This window comes from Callospermophilus lateralis, chromosome 18, assembly GCF_048772815.1.
Source record: "Callospermophilus lateralis isolate mCalLat2 chromosome 18, mCalLat2.hap1, whole genome shotgun sequence".
Taxonomy (NCBI): Eukaryota; Metazoa; Chordata; class Mammalia; order Rodentia; family Sciuridae; genus Callospermophilus; species Callospermophilus lateralis.
This window is the reverse complement of record NC_135322.1, coordinates 40,384,872-40,403,666: the sequence shown is the minus strand read 5'-3', so window position 1 is coordinate 40,403,666 and position 18,795 is coordinate 40,384,872. Positions and strand designations below refer to the sequence as shown.

Sequence of the window (18,795 nt, the reverse complement as noted above, 5' to 3'; positions counted from 1 at the left end):
ACCCCAGCCCAAGAACTGATTATTTAATACAATTTGATACATTTTAAAGTAAGATTGTTTGCTCACCAAAAGATCTTTAAAAGTAAGAGCTGCTTTAAAAGTAAGATCTGTGGCTCATCAAAAGACTCATTTTGATAAAATTCAAGAGTATATAATGTAGGACTGAAATGCAATAAAAAGAATATGAATATCCCATAGAAAAATGGGTATGCAATCAATAAACGGGCAAAGGAACTGAACACTTCACAGAAGAAATACAATCGGTCAACAAATATATGAAAATATATTCAACATCTCTAGCAATTAGAAAAAGGCAAATTAAAACCACACTGAAATTTTATCTCACTCCATTCAGAAAGGCAATTATCAAAAGTACAAGTAACAATAAATGTTGGTGAGGATGTGGGCAAAAGGTACACTCACACATTGTCGATGGGACTGCAAATTGGTAAAACCACTCTGGAAAGCAGTATGGAGATTACTCAGAAAACTCGGAATGGAACCACCATTTGGCCCAGCTATCCCACTCCTCCCTATATACCCAAAGGACTAAAATCAGCACGCTACAGTGACACAGCCACATCAATGTTTGTAGCACCTCAATTCACAATAGCTAGGCTATGGAACCAACCCAGGTGCCCTTCAACAGATAAATCGATAAAGAAAATGTTGTATATATACTGAGAATATCACTCATCCATAAAGAAGAAGAAAATTTTGGCATTTGTCAGTAAATGGATGGAACTGGAGACTATCGTGCTAAGTGAAATAAGCCAATCCCCAAAAACCAAAGGCAAATATTCTGTCTGATATGTGGATCAGACACAATAACACACAATAAAGCAGGGCAGAAGGAATAGAAGTTCACTGGGTTAGACAAAGGGGAATGAAGGCAAGAGAGGGGGATGGGAACGGGAAAGACAGTAGAATGATGGGACATAACTTTCTTATATTCATATATGAACACACGACCAGTGTAATTCCACATCATGTACAACCACAAAAATGGGAAGTCACACTCCATGTATGTATTGATATGTCAAAATACATTCTGTTGTCAGGTATAACTAAAAAGAACAAATAAAAAAATTAAAAAGATATGGACAGAAAGTCAAGAAGTATTGTACTCAAAAGGGGAGAGAGAAAAAGAAAAAAGGTAATCCATGATGACAAGGTGTGTCAAAGGGACACCAGAGCCAGCTGCAAGACAGCTTTATGGCCAAAGCTAGAACAATATGAGTAACAAAAGAAAATAGTATCAGATTATAACCTAAAGCATAAAATATATAGCTATGATGTCTGAGGTTGTGGCTCAGTGGTAGAGTGCTTGCCTAGCATGTGTGAGGCACTGGGTTTGATCCTCAGCACCACTTACAAATAAATAAATAAATAAATAATAAAATGTATTGTGTTCATCTACAACTAATATACATTATATATATATATATATATATATATATATATATATATATATATATATATGTTTTACTTGTTGATAGACATTTATTTTATTCATTAATATGTGGTACTGAGAATCCAACGCAGCGTGTCACACGCCAGGCAAGTGTACTACCGCTGAGCCACACTCAGCTCCTAAAAATATATTGTTTAAAAACCCATGAATCCAGGGCTGGGGTCATGGCTCAGTGATAAGGGTGCTTGCTTGGAACGTATAAGGCACTGGGTTTGATTCTCAGCAGCACCTAAAAATAAATAAAAATAAAGCAAAGGCACTGTATCCATCAACAACTAAAAAAAACAAACAAACAAAAAAAAAAAAACATGAATCCATACTTACAAATAGAAAAGAAAAAAAAATCTTCTGTATAGAATTCCAAATAATTTAGGTAGACACTTGCCCCCAAGAGCCTCACCCTTACTCCTTAAGGCTGAGTTGTATTTGGTGACTTGCTTCAAAGCGTACAGTATGGAAAGGGGAAAAATAAAAAGTAACTTCACAGTGGAGACACCTAACAAATACCACCTGGGCCAGGTGTGGTGGCGCAGGCCTGGAATCCCAGCGACTCTGGGGGCTGAGATTGGAGAATTGACAGTTCAAGACCAGCCTCAGCAACTTAGCAAGAACCTGTCTCAAAATGAAAAGTAAAAAGGGCTGGGTATAGAAATCACTGGTAGAGAGCCGCTGGGTTCAACCCCCAGGAACAAAAAAAGAAAAAAAAAAATCCACCTGGACCAAGTGATCAAGGTCAAAATCAACAGTCCAGTGGGTATTTTTGTACCCTTGATACTGGACTTTGTGTCTTCCTCTCCCAAACTTATAACTCCAGTCTACCAAAGAGAAAAACATCAGACTAATTTCAACAAAAGAGCCTCCTGCAAACACCTGGACCAGTGTTCCCCACACTGTTGAGGTCAGTGAAACAAGGGTCATCTGTTGACACTGTCACAGCAGAGAGGAGCTTAAGGAGACGTGACAACTGTATGTGCTGTGATAGTTTAGATGGGACCCTGGAACAGACAGGGGGCTTCAGAGGAGAACAGGGGAAATCTGAAAGAAGCACAGACTTTAGTTAATTCAAAAGAAAGAGCATCTAGGACTGACTTGGAGGCTGAGGATAGCAAGTTTGAGGCCAGATTGGCAATTTAATTTTGCTTCAAAATAAAAATCTAGGAGAAGCAGAGGGTGCCTTGGACCGGGCAGCAGTGGGTGGTGGGGGTGGTGGGTGAGAAGTGGTGGGAGTCGGCCTGGTACCACCCGGGTGCCTTTCACCCTATGTTGAACTGTTTTGTTCATTTCCCAGACTGATGTCCCAGCAGGACAAGAACTGTCTTATTTATCATTATTATCCAGTCCTTGTCAGAAGGGCTGGGAATGAACAAAGGAATAGCCCCAGCCACAGTTTACTCCTTAACCCTCTACAGCTCCCTATCATCTGGGAAGAGATCAGATAGGAATCTCTCTATTCCTAAGGCTCTCTTATTCTGTCCCCTGCTCTGGGAGAAGACAGGGGCCCACACTGAGTGGGTGTGTGGTAAGGGGAATCAGAAACAACAGGGACCCTGCACACATGTCCTCTTGGCGTTTTTTTTTTCTCTAGGGAAATTTGCCTTGGGAATTTTGTCTTGTTTTTTAAGTTGTACCAGGGCCCCAGCCCCATGTGACAGGACTCTGAGGAGCCTCTTCTAACTGGTACAAACTTTGAAATACTGCCAAGAAAGAAAGTTTTCCCAGGCCAGAAGTAGCAGGCCCCAAGGGCAGGAAGTACCTGCCTGTCCCTGTCCAAAGAGAACCTCAATGTGGGTGTGTTTCACAGGCCCAGGCAAGAAGGGCGGCCTGGATAGGTGATTCCCCGTCCCCTGCCCTGTTCTGCTGAGTCTCGGGCCCTGGGGTTCTGGTAAGAATAGTCCCGACCGCACTTCATGGCTGTGTGATGCTGTGGAGGAAGCTCCTCATTCCACCATCCTCCCTGCCAAAGGGAACGGTGTCCTGACTCCTTAGTTGCAAGCAATAAAATTAAGCTAAGGGTCATTTTTTGGAAAGGCAAATGGTGGGAGGCAGTGGGACCAACCTTGGAAGGAAAGAGGTCAGGGTTTGGGTGTGGGGGACACAGTCCTGATCTTGGGGCCCAAAGCATCTGGTTTGGACATTTGCCTGTAACCAATGTCTTTTTAGTCTTGTTCGACTCCACGTCTCAGAGTTTCCAAAGTGAACATCTAATTGGCGCAGGCTCCCTGGAGAAAGGGTGTGGCCCTCCAGTCTTGGTAGCTGGAGCCCCAGACCCCTGGCTCCCTGTCTGTCACACCAAGGGTGCACACAACGAGGCAGAGGGACTTCTGGGAAGGAAGCGGCGGGATGGATGCCTGACTTGGTAGATGCCCATCGCAGGTCTGGATCCACCTGCAGAGAGTCCATCTCAAGATGAAGCATTGGTCTCCCTCCCCGAAGGGTCACCTTAGGCTGGCAAACTCTCCCAGGCTGGGTGACCCGAGATCCCTGACCTCCCACACCTACTTCTGTGGTGCAGGTCCTGGTTTAGCCTTGCACCCCCCAGGAAGGGAATGAAGCCTATGGCAGGCCCAGGTGGCTGGGGACGGCTCAGATCCCCTCCTGAGGCAACCTCTGGAGTTCCTGTGGGCTAGTCCCTGGAGACCTTTGAGTTGCCAGGATTTGGTGACAGCCCCGCCTCCTGGCCTTGCCTTGGTCTCCTCCTGTGAGGACTCTGGATCACCAGGTCTGTCCAGGCAGAGGCAGAGGCTCAGAGTAGGGCTCTCTGACCCCCTGAGACAGCAGGGGCCTTTACTGAAGGCCTGGGGCCTCCCCGCTCCCTGCTGAATAGGTAAGTGGAGGGCAGCAGCCTCGCCTGCTGGAGGGAGGGAGGCAGGCCACTGAGAGGAGGGAGGGGCGGGGAGGGAGCTGGGTTGGGACAGTGAGGTGTGAGGGGACCCCAGGGAAGCCTTGCGGACTTCACAGTTTTGTCCAGGAAGGAGGTGGGTGTGGGTCTTCAGTCAGCCCCGGAAGCCCCAGGGATCACCCTGAAAGGGAGGCGCAGCAGGTTTTGTGATGCCATGGGTGGCCACAGAGACCTAGGGTGTGATCCAAGATCTCCTCCACCCCCGATTCCCCCTGAGACCTGCTGGATCACAGCTTTGGCCTCTGAGAGACCTTGATGGCCCTCCTGTCCCTGCCCCCAGCAACACAAGGCTCCCACCATCTCCCCCACCCCTCCCGCTCCCCACTTCATACTCAAATCAGTTTGATTCTGGGAGGGACCAGGAGGGACCAGGAGGGACACGTCTGGATGGGTTCTCCAGGAGCACACTGGCAGGAATGGGGGAGGGAGGACTTCACAGAAGGTCTACGGTGAGTGGCAAGGTCACAGCTCATCTTGGGACACCTCTCCTGCAGCAACTCTCTGGATCCCAGTGCTGCTAGGCCTGGGCCTGGTAATTGCTCCCCACCGTGGCAGGCCTGGGACACAGCTCTGATTCATTTCTCCCGAGACCCGCCTACTCCTTTGTCTCTTGATTAAACTTTCCGCTGATTACTTTCTGATTTCCTGCTAAGGATTCTTACTGGTGTAGGAAGAATCTCAGGGGGAGTCTCAGAGGAATGAAGGTGGCCAGTTATTCTTCGCCACCATTGCCACCCAGCTGGCCCTCCTGGGACTTTGGATTTCAGGTAAAGGGTGAAAAACTCAATGGACAGTTAGGTTTCGTTCACTGTAGTGGGGATCAGTGGCAATGGCGTGGGTATTTGGGGACAGCAGCAGCTGCAATGACAGCTCTGTCAACTGCTATAGCCCACTCAGACTGTGCATGGGTTACAACCTGCTGTCTGACCGCCCACAGCTCCTGTCCATTTTCTGAGCCTGGTTTTCCATTCCACCCATCAATTCCATGGACCCCCAATATCCTTCCAGTGAATTTGTTTTGCTTGGTTTAGCTGGATCCATTTCTGTTGCCCGCATCCAAGGAATTGTGACAGAGAATTCAGAGGGAGGTGAGGCATCATTGGGAACCCTCTCAGCAGAGGCTCAGCCTCTCTGCATCCTTGAAGACAGAAATATAGCAGCTCTGGGAGAAAGACAAGAAATTTGTCCTGATGGTCCTCATGGCTGCCATTTAGGTCGGGCTCTTTACTGCCCTCTTGATGTAGCTCCAGTCACACCTGAGCTGAGGTGCCCTTTTCCCCTCATCCCACTCCCTGAACCCTGAGTTTATACTTATCAGAAGAATCTGATTGGTTTGGTTTGCCTTCATCTGATACTGGTCGTCTGCAGTGGGCAGAGCCTCGTGCCAGCCCATGGGGAAGAGTTAGCCTCCTGCTCCTTCAACCCACTCACGGTGTTCTCTGCATGATGTGGCCAAGTAAAGAGTGAGGAAGTGGGGTTTCCACCTGGCCTTCTCATCAGAAGGGGTGAATCTCACCCTGCTCCCAAAGTTTTTATGCCTGTGCCTTAATCTGCCACCTTGGCCTGTCCTAGAGTCAGTGTGCAATGGATCCTTCCTTTTGAAGGTAGAAATGTGCAGACTGTGTGGCCCTTCACCCCAGGTCAGCAGCTGCCTCTTGTAGTGGTAGAGAATCTCTCCCTGAATTCAACAGGGTGTGGACACAGCTTGACACGACTGTAGCCATATAACGTGGGAAATGCCTTGATTGTCCCCAGACTAATCCTAGTCCTTTTTCCCTACACAGTTCCAGCAAACCAAAAATAGAGAAACCCACTAAAGACATATGGACGTGAGGCTTCACAACCAGCCCCTGGCTGCTGGGACCCACCTGACTCTTGAATATCATTTTAAGATAAACCAGATACGTTCCAGCCAGGATGAAGTCACTTTGGTCCTCTCTGGATATGCTCCTCTTTCTGATTAAATTGCAGGGATCCAACTGCCACTCAGGAGCATGCTTCTGTCACTAAGTGTCCCCAATTCATTGCTCTTTGTGTAATCCTGGCTCTTTTCTCAGTCTCAGAGCACCTGTGGCCAGTCCTCACACACTAGGACTACGTTGTTCTGGGAAAACAGGTACTTAAATAAGATCTCCAGCAAGGGGATTAGATCATATTTTATATTATCTTCACTCTCTGTGCCCAATACAATAATTAACATACAGAAGGAGTCCAATAGGTGTTCACTGGATTGAATAGAAAGCACTTATGGATCACCTACTGATCACAAGAGACCATGCCTGATCAGGAGGGAAGCAGCACTTACCGAACTCCTGATGCATGCCAGGGACTATTCTAGAAACAGTCAAACTCACAACAACCCTATGGGGTAGGCTTTTATATTGTTCCCACTTTACAGATGAGAAACTTGAGGCACAGCCGGGCACACTACTTGCCTGAGTAGTGGAGCTGTGGTTCTAGCCAGGCAGGCTGGCTCTTCCCTGCTCTGCCAGACTGTTCACAGTGCTGCCCTTGGCACTGAAACTTCTGAAACTAAACAAGGCATTCCATTAACAGCCACATCTTTTCTTTTCCTGTTATAAATTGATCTCTCCAACAGACACCCACAATGGTCATGCTCCACCCATCCCCAGGGGAACAGAGCTTATGGCCAGGGGTCAGGGGTGGCTCATGGATGCCATTTAAATTAGAAAACAAAGAGCTGCAGTGGAATGATTCTGTTTGTCAGGCCCAGTGAAAACACTGTGCACCGGGCCATGGAAAGGTTTGGAAACTAATTCCCCAAAACAGTTATGAAAGAGCAACGGCTGGGTACACGTGTGACTTGGCACCAGGGCTTTCAGACCAAGTCTGAAATAAACACATCACAGTCCTGCCATGCCCCACGAGGTTCACGGTGGCTCAGGCACCAGGCCTCTCCCTCCCTGCCTCCGTGGTGAGCAGCCAAGGAGGCTCCACCTGCCCTCTGAGCCAGGTTTGGTCTCTATGGGGACACCTGCTCCCTGCATAGTGAGGCCTGGTTCCCAGCCAGGTATTGGGGAGTTGCTTCCAATACCAACTGGGGGAGAGAGATTTCCTGTGCTTGAGGTTGGAGAGGAAATGACTGAGGTCATTCTATTTCACTAGTTGATTCCATATAACCATTTCAATGAGTTGCAACCTTGGGCACTTTTATTACAAGTTCCATCTTAGAACTAAGAAATCAGAAGGGGTGCAGGGGGTGGAGAGTGGGATGCTGAGGTGAGCACAGTACCCGAGAGGCAGGGGGCGGGGTGTTGCTCAGATGAGTAAGGTACATACTGTTTCCCCTTCTCCAAAGGGGCATGACACACTACCACAGACTGGACTTGTTTCCTGGAGACACCAAGCCCTTCCCTACTCTTAGGCCTTTGCCCAAGCCATGCTCTCTGGCAAGAAGAGAGACCCCTGGTGTCTGTGCAAGAGGCTGCGTGCACTTCCAGGCACAGCCATTGTTTTTTTTTTTTTTTTTTTTTTTTTTTTTTTTTTTTTTTTTTTTGCAAGACTTTTTCTTCCATAATTACCTGTCTCTCCAGCAGTCTAAGCACCATGTTCCTCTCATAGAGAGCGGCATGCCTGTGTATGCAGTAGGTGCCCCATAAGTGGCTATTGAGTTTAGTCTGTGACAGATATAGGCAAAAAGGAGAGCAAGCACCAATTGACTATTTCTAGAATATTGTAGGGGAAATCCTCTTCCATAGCTCAGAGGAGAGCCAAGTCCAAAATAGATCGCATGAGCTGGGCCAGCGGTACATGCCTATAATCCTAGAGAATTGGAGGCTGAGGCAGGAGGACCATAGGTTGTAAGGCCAGTCTGGATGACCTAGTGAGATCCTGACTCAAAAAAATAAAATAAAATAAAAAGGGCTGGAGATGAGCATGCAGCTCAGTGGTAGAGCATCCCTGGGTTACATCCTTGGTACTAGGAGGAAAAAAAAAAAAATAGTGTGCATGCACTTGGACCAGTCCCTGCTATTCCTCCCTCCTGCCTCCTTTAAAGTGCAATCTCCTACAGCCCAATGAGAACCAACTTCCATATCCCCACACACCATGAGGCAGATGAAGTCAAAATAGTTTATTGTCAAATTCCATATGCATTTAAATGAAATGAGATATTTTATGTAAATGGGTGAGAAGTGCAAAAAACAAAACAAAACAAAAAATCCAGGTTTTCACAGGTCACTTTATGCACACGTGGACACGAGACTCTCCCCACCTCAGGCGCAGCAGCTGCACTTGTCCACTGCCCCTTTGCAGACGCATCCCTGGGCACACTTGGCACAGCCCACGGGGCAGCAGGAGCAGCAGCCTAGGGAGCAAAGGGGAGAATGAGAGGTCAGAGCAGACTTAGCCCCACGGTAGGCCTGGCTCCAGCTCTGCCCCCAGCCCACAGGACCCTTAGTTCAGGACGACATAACAGAGAGACCGGAAGGGCAGGGCATGGGTCTCTGAGGGTAAAGGAAGGCCGAGTCTCCCAAACTCTACAATGAAATGAGAACACTCAAGACAGGGCAAACCCCTGACAAAGCAGCTCTGGCGAGGGCCAGAAAAGCACTGGGATGACTACAGGAAAAGCCTGACCCAGCCGGTCAGAAACCCCAAGATCCTGTGGGCTGAGTACATCGGACCTGGGTATATGGAGAAAGCTGCTTCAAGAAGCAAGGCCTACGTTCAGGATCTGACTCGGACCTTGACACAAGTAGGTGACCTCTCTAGGCCTCAGGATCACAGTTCTGTAATGAGAGGTTGGGACTCTCCCTTCTCTATGGCTCTTTTAGCCCCCTGTTTCTGAATCAGGTGCTGAGGGACGGGGATGAAGACGCTCATTGGCCCCCTCCTGCCTGCTGAGCTCTAGGTGGCTCCTCTGATTCAGCCAGCCCAGCTTCCCAAGGAAGGGCCCCCACTCACTCTTCTTGCAGGAGGTGCATCTGCACTCTTTGCATTTGCAGGAGCCGGCACAGGTGCAGGAGTCACCTGGAAGGAGAGAGGCAGTGAGCCAGGAGATGCAGCCATAACAGTGCTTGCCATTAACCTCCAGAGATGCTTCTCCATCCAGCAGGGCCAGTCCCAAGGGCTCCTTTCCAGCTCAACCGGGAGGCAGAGAAGCAGGGTCTTTCTTCCCTTCCCTTCCAGGAAAGGGAAGTGCTACCTTCTGCTTTTACCCCACAAAGAAAGTCCCAGACTCCAGCCCAGGATAACTAGGACTGGAGGCCAAGACCTTATTATCTCCTGAGTTCCAAAGAAGCAACCTCCTCTGCCTTCAATCACCCTAACTACTCCAAGGCCTGGAGCCAGTAGCCACCCTGACCAGTTGAGTGACATCAGGAGGATAGCATTGAGTCTCAGTGCCCTGAACTCCTTCCCACGTGCAGGCACGGGGAAGATAGAAGTATTGTCAGGAGCTCAGTGAAAAAGGAACATAGAGAGCAAATGAAGAATCCATTTAGCTCAGAACTCAAAATGGGACCCTGCCAGGTGTGGTGGTGCCCCGTAATCCCAGCGGCTTGGGAGGCTGAGGCAGGAGGATCGCGAGTTCAAAGCCAGCCTCAGCAACAGCGAGACGCTAAACTACTCAGTGAGACTCTGTTTCTAAATATAATACAAACAGGGCTGGGGATGTGGCTCAGTGGTTGAGTGCCCTTGAGTTTAATCCCCGGTATCCCCCCTTCCCCCAAAAAAGTGACTTCCTAAAACCTAGGGACACTTTATCCTGTAGTTCAGAATCAAGTCAGGGACCCTTACCAGTGGCGCAGGAACAGTTGGGGTCCATCTCAAGTCCGACTGAAGCTGGCGATCCGAAGCAACAGGTGCAAACGAAGGTGAGCTGCAGGAAGGAGCGCCAGAGCCAAACCCCGCTTGCTCCTTTTATAGCAGGCGCAGGGGGCCGGGCGCAGGGGGCCGGGCGCAGGGGGCCGGGCGCAGGGGGCCGGGCGCAAGGGGCCGGGCGCAGGGGCCCGCCCCGCCTTTGCAAGCGCGCGGGTGAGTAGGTGCCGCCAGCTGCCTCCGAGCTGAGCGCACTTCGAGGGCCGGGCGCACAAGCCCCGCCCCTTACCCGCCCCCTCCAGGCTCAGGGGTGCGCACGGCGGGAGCTGTCCCTTTGACTCCCTTGGAAGGCAGGGTCCGGCCCCGCGCGATGTACCTGCTGCTCCGCTGTCCCTTACCAGTTCCCGCAAGTTTGCTGGTCACCTTCGCCCCCGATCGTTCCAGGAAACCGCTAGTGGCCGTCCCCCACCCGCAGCCCTGCATCACGGAGTCATCTTAGCCTTCCCGGAGGAGTGTGTATGCAGTGTCAACCTCGTGCCTGCATTTCCGCATCTCTAAGACCCAGAGAGCAGTGTGTGTGTGGGGGGGGCGGGGGGGGGTTGTGCGCATAAACTACACGTGTCACCTTTGCCTCCCTTGAACTGTCTGAACCGGTCCCCACTGCAGTCCTTTGTCACAGCAGGGAAGACTGGAGGACTGGGTCTGAGACACATGCATAAGTGGTTGATGAGAATAGCAGAGGACACAGGGCAACACCAGGCTGGCTTAAAGATGATGAAAGACTGCCTAATACCCTACCACCCTCATCATGTGCCTGGCACCATTCTAAGTTCTTTGCATGTATCCACTCCTTTGCTCACACAAGCCCAAGCCTATTTTGCCCATCATACAGTAGAGGAGACTGAGCCTAGAGAGGTTGCATCATGAAGGGACACTGGTGAGATCTGCACTCAGCCAGGCTGACTGCAACATCCTGCCTTGCCCTTCACCCTAGGTCACCCTATCCTGTGGAAGTCTGGAACACTCAAATCTGGTATAGAGGCACCAGCTGGAAGACCACTAAGCTGGCAGTCAGATGCCCCTGCAGAGATCTGTGACCTCTCTACCCTTCGTGTACCTTCTCTCAAATCAGAGGCACAATTGGACTTGCCACCTGAGGGCCCTTCCAGCTCAAAACTGAGAGGCAGAGTGGAGCATCCAGTGACATCCTGTTGTGCCAGCTGTGTCCAAGGTGTAAGGACAGCTATATCGCTAATTCATTCACATCTTTACTGCTGAGCTTGTGGGACCTTGGGCAGGTGATCTACTACTATGGAAGACAGGACAATCTTGACAAACCTTCCAGTTCATTGTCTCACTGGTTCCTATGAACAGGACCTCAGTCCTTCCTAGAGAACACCACCACACCCTCAGAATTTAGACTCCAGTTTCACCCCTGCATACAGAGACACGAAGTAGTTCATCAGGAGCTCACATATGTTATATTGCTAGAAAAATGCTAGGCTATTCCCTCCAGGTCCCTAGACACAAAGCTCATTAGAAGCAGCTGAAGGATGGGATTGAAGGAGGAGCAAGCCAAGCACAGTCTTGCACACCTGTAATCCCTGAGGCTCAGGAGGTTGAGGCAAGAGGATGGCAAGCTAAAAGCCAGTCTCAGCAATTTAGTGAGTTCATAAGCAATTTATCAGGACCCTATCTCCAAAAGAAAAGAGGGAGAGGGTCTGAGGACTACTTTAACTCAGTGCATAGGTGATTCCTCAGAACAACACAGCACCCCTGGGATGAATGATCCTCAGTACCAGAAAAAGAAAGAGGAGCAAATTCATCCTGACTTTGGTAGGAACAACCAAAGACTCACTGCCAAATGAAAACAGGGTAGCCGGGAGGCTGAGGTAGGAAGATCACCAGTTCAAAGCCAGCCTCAGCATTTTAGAGAGGCCCTAAGCAACTCAGCAAGACCCTGTCTCTAAATAAAATATTAAAGAGGGCTGGGGATGTGGCTCAGTAGTTAAGCAACCCTGGGTTCAATCCCCAGGACCCAAGAAAAGAAAATAGGGTATGCTGAGGGATCAGTGAGTGTCCTGTCAGTAGATCTGGGTGAACTAAGATTGAGGGTTCCTAGTAAAAATATCTTGACCAGTGCAGCTAGGTCACAGGAGGCCACACACTGGGGACAGTCAGCACACTGTTTCCAGTCTGCAATGCATATTGCCAATGAACATATGTGCAAAGTGTGTAGAATGTTAGTTTTTTTCCCCTCTTCATGTATTTATTGAAATTTTCCTGTTGAATCTAAAAAATGGGTTTGTGCATTTTGTTCTTGGATTTAATTTTCTCTAGAATTAATTTTTTCTAGAGAAAAAGAAAAAAAATTTTCTAGAGAAAAGAAAATAAAAATTGTTTCTTCACCAAGAACTGGGAAGTTGGAGTTCATACCCTAAAGTCACTTTCTTCCCAAGAACTGGGAAGTTGGAGTTCATACCTTAAAGTCACTTTCTTTTTTTTAAAAAAAAAAAATCACTATTTATTATTTATTTATTTTTATGTGGTACTTAGGATCAAACCCAGGGCCTCACGCCTGTGAGGCAAGCACTCTACCACTGAGCTATAGCCTCACCCCCCTAAAGTCACTTTCAAGCCTAAAAATCCAATGAGGAAGGAAAGTTAGTCCAGGAAATCAGACAATGTAAAAAAAAAAAAACCAAGAAGTTTCCATGCCTTCAACACTTCACATGAGAATGGAGGTGCGCATGTACCCCCCCCCCCCAATCACACACACAGACTCGTTGAATGGATTTGGCCCAAAACATAGAAGATGAAGCTCAGTAAGTCACTCTGTTTGCAGGCACACAGTATTTACAGGCTAATAATTCCAAGGCTCTGCACTTAGAATTCACTCCCCTGCCTCAGTTCCTTATAGTCATAGCACACAAAGAAAACCAGAGTCAAAAATCAAGTAAACACATTTTATTATCATTCACATGCTTAGTAGAAAAAGGGATGATTCAAATAGGTCTGGATACAAGGATAGGAAATCCAGGTTTGTCCACAGGGCTCTATGTACACATGGGAGCAGGGTACACTCCACATCAGGCGCAGCAGCTGCACTTGTCTGATGCCCCTTTGCAGACACATCCCTGGGCACACTTGGCACAGCCCACAGGGCAGCAGGAGCAGCAGCCTGGGGAAAAATGCGAAGAGTGAGAGGTCAAAGCAGACTTAGCCCCACAGCAGGCCTGGCTCCTCCCCAGCCCTCGTTATTATAAGAGCTCAGCTCCATTCTGGGACAATAAGAAACAACTTTGGGGTTTGTATCCCCATAGAAAAGGCTGCTCTGGCTCACCTGAGCTCAGTCTGGAGAGGACGTGGAATGACCTCTGGAGGCAAAGGAAGACCCGTTCCCCAGAGGCTTACACAGGAGCCAGCTCTGGGTTCCCTCCCAGCCTCAGCCAGCCCAGCTTCCCAGGGAAGTCCCCAAACTCACTCTTCTTGCAGGAGGTGCATTTGCACTCTTTGCATGTGCAAGAGCCGGCACAGGTGCAGGAGTCACCTGTAAAGGATTAAAGACAGGCAGGGAGCTATGGGTGTGATGCTGGAGACCCAGCAGAGGGATGTCACTGACATCCTGCACCCGTGGCCACGCTGACCCAGCCCTGGCAGCTCCTGTCCCACAGAGAACCGCTGAAGTGTCATTCCGTCTTCTCCACACTGCTGCTGGGAAGCACCGGGCACCCCCTGGTGTTTTCTCCCCAGGGAAGGAGCGCCCCTGATTCCAGACCTAGCTCAGGAAGGTGATAATGGAGCAGGGTGGCTTTGAACCTCCCTGTGGTTGCTCTGAAATGGGAGGTCAGCTGTTGCGTGGTGGTGGTGGTGGGGATCCAAAAGGATGTTGAAGACACCCAGAGAGAAAGGAGTGGAAAGTAAAGAGTCTACTTCACTCGGAACTAAGGGTGTGCCCTCCCCCAACCAAAGAGGCCAGGCTAAGAAATAAAATTCCAAAGTCCCTGAAAGCCGGGGAGCCTTACCGGTGGCGCAGGAGCAGTTGGGGTCCATTTCGAATGGAAGTGAGTTGAGGTCCCAGCAAAGATCTAGCAGGCGGAGTAGCTGCAGGAAAGCGTGCTGGAGCTTGGGAAGCCGCCCTATTCCCTTTATAGTCTGGGGCTGGCCGGGCGCAAAGGCCCCGCCCCCGTCCTGCACTCGCCCTGCCGAGTCCGCACGGCCCGCTGGCCTTGAGCTAGGCGCACCCCGCGCGGGCCGCGCGCAGCGGTCCGTGTGCAGCACCCCGCCGACCCCGTGCTGCCGGCGCCAGAGGGGCTGTGCACTCGGCCCCATGCGGTGTCCCTGCTGCCCCTTCCAATCTTCCTAGAGGATCCCCACCCCCAATGCTCCTGTGAGTTCCGGGAACTCATTCCTGCAGTCCAGCCCTGGCGCCCTTTCCCTCCGTTTTTTCTTTTCTCTGATCTCTGTGCAGCCCCAGCCTCGTGCTCACTGACCCAGATCTGCACCAGTCCAGGAGGGGAGCCACGGAAATGTGGGCAGAACACTGACCATCAATTTGTCATCCACTTCCCCTGTGTCGCCTGTCCCTGTCCCCTTAGTCATTTATGTCATGTTTCTTTTTTGCACAGTCGCATAGGGACACAAGGGGTTCTTCCTCCCTCCCTCCCTTCTGCACTTCAGAGAAGATGCCTGGGTACTTTTGTCAGGTTTCTGAGCTGCTTAAACTCACCTGCAGCTTCCCACATCCTAACCAGGCCACATACGTGGATGGGGAGTCCCAAAGCCTGGGGTCCCCAAAGGAGAGTCACTTGTTAGGTGATGTGCCAACCCCGAGTTAAGTACAGAATCCAGGTATCTGCTTACTTTCCTTTTGATATTTATTTTATTATTATTGGGGGGGGGTACTGGGAATTGAACTCAGGGGCACTTGACAGCTGAGCCACATCCCCAGCCCTATTTTGCATTTTATTTAGAGACAGGGTCTCACTGAATTGCTTAGGGCCTCGCTAAATTGCTGAGTCTGGCTTTGAACTCAGTCCTTCCAGTCTCAGCCTCCTGAGCCACTGGGATTATAGGAGCGCACCATTGCACCTGCTATTTTATTTTTGAATCCAGGGGTGTTTGGCCACTGAGCCACATCCCCAGCACATTTTATTTTTTGTTTTGAGACAGGGTCTCACTAAGTTGCTTAGAGCTTTGCTAAATTGCTGAGGCTGGCTTTGAATTTACAATCCTTTTGTCTCAAAACTCCTGAGTGGTTGGGATTACAGGCGTGTATCACCACTTGCCCCCTCCCCACCTTGATATTTCTGATCAATAGACAGCTCTTAGTTGTGCCAAGCCCTGTTTGATCACTTTGGATCTTTGAGCTCACAAAGTAAATAAATAATAAATAATAAGTAAATAATAGTAAATACTACTTATGGAACCATTTTCCTAAGAAAATATCTATAAGACAAGGAGTTGATGTTCCCTGCCCGGGGTCACAGGGCCAGGACCTGGGATGCTGAATCTGAATCCAAATTCACAGGGAAAGAGGTCAAGGATGGAGCTTCCCTTTGGCCTAGGTGTCCTTCCACCTGTCTACTGCTTGAAATCAAAGAAAAGAAGAAGCTCCAGGTCAATCAAGGGAGCCACAAGAGTGGCACTGAAGGAATAGGTGTCATTTCATTGCCGCCTCCTGCAAGTGAGACTGGTTCTCACACCCAGTAGTGGAGAAGGGTTGCTCTTCATACAAGTGACTTTAATGAAATACAAGTTCTGTCAAAGAAAAATGGTCCAGAAATGGCAGGCACTCTGGGGCATCGCTCATGAAGGACACCAGGTGTGTTGGGCACTGCTTATTACCCAGCGTGGATCAGTGTGTGGAGGGAAGAGCAGAGGAGCTCAGAACTGCTGGGCTACAGGTCACACACTCACGTGGCTTATGAAAAGAACCAAGGACACAGAGCTGGGCCCGCCAGGCATGGCTTATTGCTGTGAGTAAAATGTCTTCTGCGCTGTGAAAAAAAAAAAAAAAAACACCATAGCCACAGGTTGTGGTGCATGCCTGTAATCACAGCTCGTTAGGTAGCTGAAGTTCAAGTTACAAGTTCAAGGCCACCTGGACTACCTAAGGAGATTGTCTCAAAATTTTAAAAAGAGCTGAGGATGTTGCTCACTGGTGGAGCATCACTCAGCATTGGGGAGTAAGCTCTGGGTCAGGTCGCCAGTAATACGACAAATAAGTAAATAAGTTATGGAGCACTCGTCACTTGGCCAGAGCCACGCTACGGTCTCACATACATTAAGTCATTAGTCCTAAATGCCCCACCCTCTTATTATGCCCCATTTGCAGCCGAGGAGACTGAGACCAGAGAGGTTGTGTCACACAGATTAAAGTGACACTGTTGAGATTTGTACTCAGCAAAGTGGACTTCATCATGCCCTCACCCTCCACCCTATGTCACCCTGTCCCGTGAAAGAGCAGGACACTGAAATCTGGCACAGAGGCACCAGTGGGAAGACATCTGAGCTGACAATCAGATGCCCCTGAAGAGCTCTGACCTCTCTGCCCTCCATGTACCTTCTCTCAAATCAAAGGCACAACTGGACTCATAAACCAAGGACCCTTCCTACTCAGAGTTGTGAGGGGCAGAATGTAGAATCCAGTGACGACATGTTATGGCAGCTGTGTCTAGGGCATAAGGACACTATAGCACTAATCCATTCACACCTTTACTGCTGAGCTGTGGGACCGTGGACAGGTCTCCTTGCTCTTCTGGAGTTCAGGACCAACCCTGCACATTCATTCTCATTGGCCCCACAAAAGTAAGGGTCAATAGCTTGAGAAAGGCTTAGTATGTAAGAACTGCGCTTATTTGGTTTTGTGAGACTGGGAATGGAACCCAGGGCTTTACAAATGCCAGACAAGCATTTTACCACTGAGCTACATCCAAGCCCTTTGTACTTTATTTTCGGTCTGGCTCTGCTAGGGAGGCTGACCTTAAATTTGGGATTCTCTGGCCTCAGCCTCCAAAATAGCTGGGATTACATTCATGAGCCACCTGACCTGGCCATACTCATGGTTTTGGAATAGGTCAGTGGAGTTCAAATCCATCAGCAGTTGCAATCCACAGTTATGCTTCCCAAGCATTTGGGCCTTTTCCAAGAACCTAATGGAACCTAACAGAATTCTGACTCCAGAAAGTCATGGAGACCTAATGATTAAAATGCTGTAGTGTAGCTTGTAATCCCAACTAGGGAGGCTGAGGCAGGAGCATCGAAAGTTCAAGGCCAGCCTTGGCAAGTTAGCCAGACTCTTTCTCAAAGTAAAATAAAAAGATTTGGGGATGTAGTTCAGTGGTTGAGCCACACACATATAAAGAAAGCTCTATCCAGAAGCCAGTCCATGATTACATTTTATCCCTCCATAGATATATAATCTTTTCTCTTCAAATGAGTGAAGGAAGCTCAGAGAGCCTTTATATGGGCAGTAGGGGGTGAAGTGAACTGTTGACCAGGACGTCTGACACCAAAACTCATGCACATGGCACAAGCTGTCTCCTGAAACCCTCTTTCTCATAGGACACCTGCAGGCAATCTCAGTCCTGCCTCTGGACCACATGACTCATCATTTTCTTCGAATATCAAATAGCAATTCCTTCAACAAGGAGCTAAGGGAAAGAACTTCTTCTATTAATTAGTCACCCAGGGCCTCACTCCATTCTATTGAATGTCACGGTAGCTTGGAAACTGCATTATCTGATGTCAGTCTTGCATAGGCAGACACAAGGTACATCATCTGCAAAAAGTTCTTCCCTGAATTCCCTCCAAATCCCTAGTTTGCTGATTTTAAGCACCCAAGGGCTAAAATTTGAAGTAGGAGCAGACTTCAGCCTGACCTTACAAGGAACTGTCAAAGATTCAGAGCCACATCATAACAGTTGTCAGTTGTCACTGAGCATCCTGTGTCTCTGTGCAAGCCCAGACTAATGGTTCCTCATAGGAATGTCCAGGTGCACTGGATAAAGCCTGCAAACTGTCTCCCATCTGCAGTGCACACTCCTTTAAAAATGTATAATGTTTGTAATTCTTTTTTATTGAACTCAGGGGCACTTGACCACTAAGCCACATTCCCAGCCCTATTTTGTGGTTTATTTAGAGACAGAGTCTCTAAATAAAAATGAGTTGCTTAGCACCTTGCTTTTTGCTGAGGCTGGCTTTGAACTTGCAATCCTGCATGCACCACTGCGCCTGGCTGTAATTCTTTTATTTCCCTGTTGTTTTATGTATTTATTGAAAGTTGGCTGCTATATTTTGTGCATGTTCATTTTCTTACCAAAGCTTATGTCTGTGTTTGATTCCAGTGTCCTCATTCCATCTAGTATAATGTTCTTAATGTTTTCAGCTGAGAAACTGAAACCGTGACAGGAAAACTGATCAGCCTGAGGCACCAGGTTTATCTTGATAGGATATGGTTGCAACTTTCAGGTTTCTGCTCTCCCAGTGCAATGCCTTGCACCCCAGCTCTGCTGGACATGGTTCAGGGCTCACAAAAACCAAACCAAACCAAACCAAACAAAAAAACCAGAGGCAGAATCAATCTGCAACTTTTTATTATCACTCACATATTTCATAGAGGAAGAAATGCAACAGAGGG

At 48.7% G+C, this 18,795-nt stretch overlaps 2 protein-coding genes across 2 annotated transcripts; both read right to left on the bottom strand.

Moving 5' to 3' along the window:
* Positions 1-8,451: 8,451 nt before the first annotated feature.
* On the bottom strand, positions 8,452-10,240 carry LOC143383541 (metallothionein-2-like). The gene is made up of 3 exons (XM_076838230.1): positions 10,134-10,240; positions 9,300-9,365; positions 8,452-8,700 (listed from the first exon to the last, which is right to left on the bottom strand). The coding sequence occupies exons 1-3, from the start codon at positions 10,159-10,161 to the stop codon at positions 8,609-8,611; spliced, it is 186 nt and encodes a 61-aa protein (XP_076694345.1). The 5' UTR covers positions 10,162-10,240; the 3' UTR covers positions 8,452-8,608.
* Positions 10,241-13,106: 2,866 nt separating this feature from the next.
* Positions 13,107-14,330, bottom strand: LOC143383553 (metallothionein-2). The gene is made up of 3 exons (XM_076838245.1): positions 14,180-14,330; positions 13,639-13,704; positions 13,107-13,335 (listed from the first exon to the last, which is right to left on the bottom strand). Exons 1-3 carry the CDS (start codon positions 14,205-14,207, stop codon positions 13,244-13,246), a joined length of 186 nt encoding a protein of 61 aa, XP_076694360.1. The 5' UTR covers positions 14,208-14,330; the 3' UTR covers positions 13,107-13,243.
* Between the last annotated feature and the right edge of the window lie 4,465 nt (positions 14,331-18,795).

What these genes read in the sequence shown, in the direction of transcription:
- LOC143383541 (XM_076838230.1), bottom strand. Translation starts at nt 10,161, where the DNA reads ATGGACCCCAACTGTTCCTGCGCCACTG. An exon ending in CAACTGTTCCTGCGCCACTG is followed by an intron (nt 9,366 to 10,133) that starts GTAAGGGTCCCT and finishes CTCTCCTTCCAG; the next exon opens with GTGACTCCTGCACCTGTGCC. An exon ending in ATGCACCTCCTGCAAGAAGA is followed by an intron (nt 8,701 to 9,299) that starts GTGAGTGGGGGC and finishes TTTGCTCCCTAG; the next exon opens with GCTGCTGCTCCTGCTGCCCC.
- LOC143383553 (XM_076838245.1), bottom strand. Translation starts at nt 14,207, where the DNA reads ATGGACCCCAACTGCTCCTGCGCCACCG. An exon ending in CAACTGCTCCTGCGCCACCG is followed by an intron (nt 13,705 to 14,179) that starts GTAAGGCTCCCC and finishes AATCCTTTACAG; the next exon opens with GTGACTCCTGCACCTGTGCC. An exon ending in ATGCACCTCCTGCAAGAAGA is followed by an intron (nt 13,336 to 13,638) that starts GTGAGTTTGGGG and finishes ATTTTTCCCCAG; the next exon opens with GCTGCTGCTCCTGCTGCCCT.